General features: G+C 37.4%; 1 protein-coding gene and 1 pseudogene across 1 annotated transcript in view; one reads left to right on the top strand and one right to left on the bottom strand.

The window, feature by feature from the left end:
• Positions 1-6: 6 nt before the first annotated feature.
• Positions 7-1659, bottom strand: LOC100641213 (ribokinase-like; annotated as a pseudogene).
• A 332-nt stretch (positions 1660-1991) lies between these two features.
• The window catches only part of LOC109582769 (neutral alpha-glucosidase AB-like), a 2251-nt gene continuing 374 nt past the window's right edge, over positions 1992-3868 (top strand). Inside the window, exons 1-6 of the mRNA XM_019997691.1 lie at positions 1992-2065; positions 2178-2362; positions 3375-3439; positions 3491-3567; positions 3621-3695; positions 3752-3867. Coding sequence (XP_019853250.1) covers positions 2247-2362; positions 3375-3439; positions 3491-3567; positions 3621-3695; positions 3752-3867 — 449 coding nt within the window. The 5' untranslated portion in view covers positions 1992-2065; positions 2178-2246. The remainder of the gene's footprint in view (positions 2066-2177; positions 2363-3374; positions 3440-3490; positions 3568-3620; positions 3696-3751; position 3868) is intronic.

Raw genomic sequence — 3868 nt, 5'->3', positions numbered from 1 at the left:
GCTGGGCTGATACAGGTCACTGCTTCGAATCATATTGTGAGGTTTCAAGCTATCAGTCTTACTTGTTACATGCAGATACAAAGGACTCAATTGTATTCTTATTTTCTACTTATGAGTGCCTCCTTTCATTTGCTTTTTGCAGTTTATTGTATGATCATGATACCTGCTGTTACTAAGGGAGGAGCTAGCTTTGTGTTCACATAGATAGATTTTATTATTATTATAAATAATACTCTTGTTTATTTTTTGAAATTAGTCAGGAAAATGTAAATGCTGCAAGCATAATTATTATATCATATGTCATAATTATATGCTCAGGATACCATGAGTTCTTTAGGGAGGGTGTGTGTTTGGAAGCTGGTCTGTGTTCCTGGTAGTGTAACAGTGTGTGTGGCAATGAGTGAGGATCTTCTTATCTTCTCCGAAAAACTAAGACTGGAGTGTCTTGCTATGTAATATGCCAGTGCTCCTACAAATGCATCACCTGCTCCCTATAAAGTTGAACTTAAATCATCTCTATTCTCATCTCTCAAGTCTCCTTACTGTAGTATCAACAACATTAACAGGCTCTGCAGGTATGTGATGCACACTAACTGAGTCATCTCCATTTCTTTCTTCCCTAGGTAGTGTGTATAGGACTCCTCCACTCCCCATGGTTAATACAATACAGCCTGGTCCTTCGTTCTGCAAAGATAGAACAGCATTTTCACCTGAGGCTCTGTCAGTCACTGATACTCCAGATAATAATTCAGCCTAGAAATCAATGCTAGTTCCTGGTTTATAAAGATGCATATACCTCTGTTTCATTCACACACAAAATGTCAGAGTATTTATAAAACTCTTTTTTAGTCCAGCAAGGCCAGGAGCAGCATTAAATATAGTTGTGGTAGCGGCAGAGTCTATACATAAGTGAAGTTCATAATTATGCTATTGAAATTAGTTTAAAACCTTCTCTTGTCTCTTTAGCAAGTTTGAGAGCATTAAGTGTCATCTCTGGTGATATTTCCAATTGGCACACTAATACTGTAGTCTGTAGCCCTTGATATCATCTCCTTTGCAGATCCAAGGTCCTCATCATTTAAGTGATTATTAGCACCACTAACAATTACAATGGAGTTTTCTCCTATCATAATAAATTTTTACTACATGTGCGCATACATTTGTGTATATAATTTACAGGTCACATAATGTGTAATGAAAATTGGGGGTACATTTTAAAACTTGGGATACTAATTTCAAAAACATTATGGAATCAACTAAAACAATAATATATGACAATTAGTCATACCTTCATCATTAACTGTTATTTGAGCGACACCAGACTGGCTCTCATCAACAATACCAACATGATCAACCTAAGCAAGTGCAACCATTAATATTTATAATTATTTTTATTTACGTTGACTTTGTTTGTATTGAAGTTCTCAATTGTGCTCCGACCAAAGCTGTCATTCCCTAGTTTAGCCACCATTGCTGTTGATGAGCCAAGACGTGCTGCCATTATGCACTGATTGGCTCCCTTCCCTCCAAAACCTTGACTGAAGCTCCGCCCAGCAATAGTCTCTCCTGGTTTGGGAAGTCTTGACACATAACTATAAAAGAAATAGAGGAGCAATACACTAGACATTGTTTTATATTTTGAATCATCTCTCTCTCCTCCCCCCCTCTCTCTCCCCCCCTCTCTTTCTCTCTCTCCTCCCCCTCTCTCTCTTTCCCCCCTCTCTCTCTTTCTTTCTCCCTCCTCCACAGCACAGTGCTACTTATGAAGGTCACAAGATGAGGAGTGGTGGAAGAGAAAGACCTTTTGTTCTCTCAAGAGCTTTCTTTGCCGGGAGCCAGCGCTATGGTAAAACCCTTAAAAACCCACCGGTCTGGTTTCAAGGAGAGGTGTTTCTATAGGTGCTATATGGACTGGGGACAATGTGGCAGCATGGGACCACCTCAGGGCCTCCTTGCCAATGGTACTCTCAGTGGGTGTGGCTGGGCTACCTTTTGTGGGGGCGGATGTGGGCGGGTTCTTTAAATTAAAGACCCTGGACAAGAGCTTGTTGCAAGATGGTATCAGGTAGGAGGTATTTGATATTCATTTATTGTCATTATTATTATTATTATTATTATTATTATTATTATCATTATTATTATTATTATTATTATTATTATTATTATTATTATTATAGGCTGGCTCCTTTTATCCTTTCTTTCGAGCACATGCTCATATTGACACTAAGAGGCGTGAGCCCTATCTAATGGATGAGGAAAATAGGAACGTGATTCATGAAGCATTGCGGCTCCGATATAAGCTCCTCCCATATTGGTATACTCTCTTTTATCAGAGCCACATCTCCGGACTACCTGTCGCTAGGTAAGGAAGGATGGAACTTGTGCTTGAATAAGTGTTTAATATAATTAAGTATGAAAAAATACTATAGCCCATGCTTTTTCCTAAAAAATGGCTCCGAAACCACCCCCAATTTTTATTACATTTTCTTATGTATATTGATGTACTTATGCTCTGTGGAAAGTTTGAGCTGATTCCAACTAAAATATTTTGAGTTATCGCCATTTTTAAAAATGAGCCAATTTCTGAAAACTTCCCAGTACTATATATAGCCCATGCTTTTTTCAAAAAAATGGCTCCGAAATCACTCCCAATTTTTACTACATTTTCTGATGCATATTGATGTACTTATGTTGTGTAGAAAGTTTGGGCTGATTCTGACTTAACATTTCTGAGTTATGGCCATTTTAAGAAATCGGCCAATTTTTGAAAATTACCCAAGGCTATATCCCATGCTTTTTCTCCAAAAAATGACCCCAAAATTACCCCCAGTTTTTATTTCATTTTCTGATGCATATTGATGTCCTTATGCTCTGTGGAAAGTTTGAGGTGATTCCAACTAAAATATTTCGAGTTATTGCCATTTTTAAAAATGAGCCAATTTCGGAAAATTTCCTGTACTATAGCCCAAGCTTTTTTCCAAAAATTGGCTCCGAAATCACCCCCAATTTTTATTACATTTTCTGATGCATATTGATGTACTTATGTTGTGTAGAAAGTTTGAGCTGATTCTGACTTAACATTTCTGAGTTATGGCCATTTTAAGAAATCGGCCAGGTTTTGAAAATTGCCCAAGGCTATAGCCCATGGTTTTTTCCAAAAAATGGCTCCGAAATCACCCCCAATTTTTATTACATTTTCTGATATATATTGATGTACTTATGTAATGTAGGAAGTTTGAGGTGATTCCGACTTAAATTTTTCGATTTATTGTTGATATTATCAGAATCGAAAAGTACATGTACATGTACATGTGTACATACATATACGTGTATATTAGTATTTCCAGCGCTAGTAATTTCTCTTTTCTGTTTAGGCCGTTATGGTTGGAGTTCCCTCGTGATAAGAACACTTACAATATTGAGGACCAGATAATGATTGGTAAGTTAAAGAGATAGAGAAGATAAAGGTCTCTTATGGTCCTTCCATTAGGATCAGGACTGATGGTGAGGCCAGTTATGGATGAAGGAGCTAACTATGTTCAGTTATACCTACCTGGAACCAGCACAGTGAGGGAGAGAGGGGGAAGACAAGTGGCAATTTATTGTATTTTATTTTTCAGTTATGGTATGATTATGATGACCAGACCGCTCATAATGGAGGAAGGAGACAGCACGTGACAGCCCCTCTGTCTAAAGTACTTCTCATTATTATTCATTGATATTAATTAATTAATTAATTAATTATTCATAGATCCCATTGTTCATCAGAGGTAGTCATATTATTCCAACAAAACAAAGAGTTAGGAGATCCTCATCGCTCACACTGGATGATCCATACACTTTATTAATTGCACTGGATGCACAGGTA

Source organism: Amphimedon queenslandica, unplaced genomic scaffold (genome assembly GCF_000090795.2).
Source record: "Amphimedon queenslandica unplaced genomic scaffold, v1.1 AMPQUscaffold_13356, whole genome shotgun sequence".
NCBI lineage: Eukaryota > Metazoa > Porifera > Demospongiae > Haplosclerida > Niphatidae > Amphimedon > Amphimedon queenslandica.
This window is presented reverse-complemented; position numbering and strand designations above follow the sequence as displayed.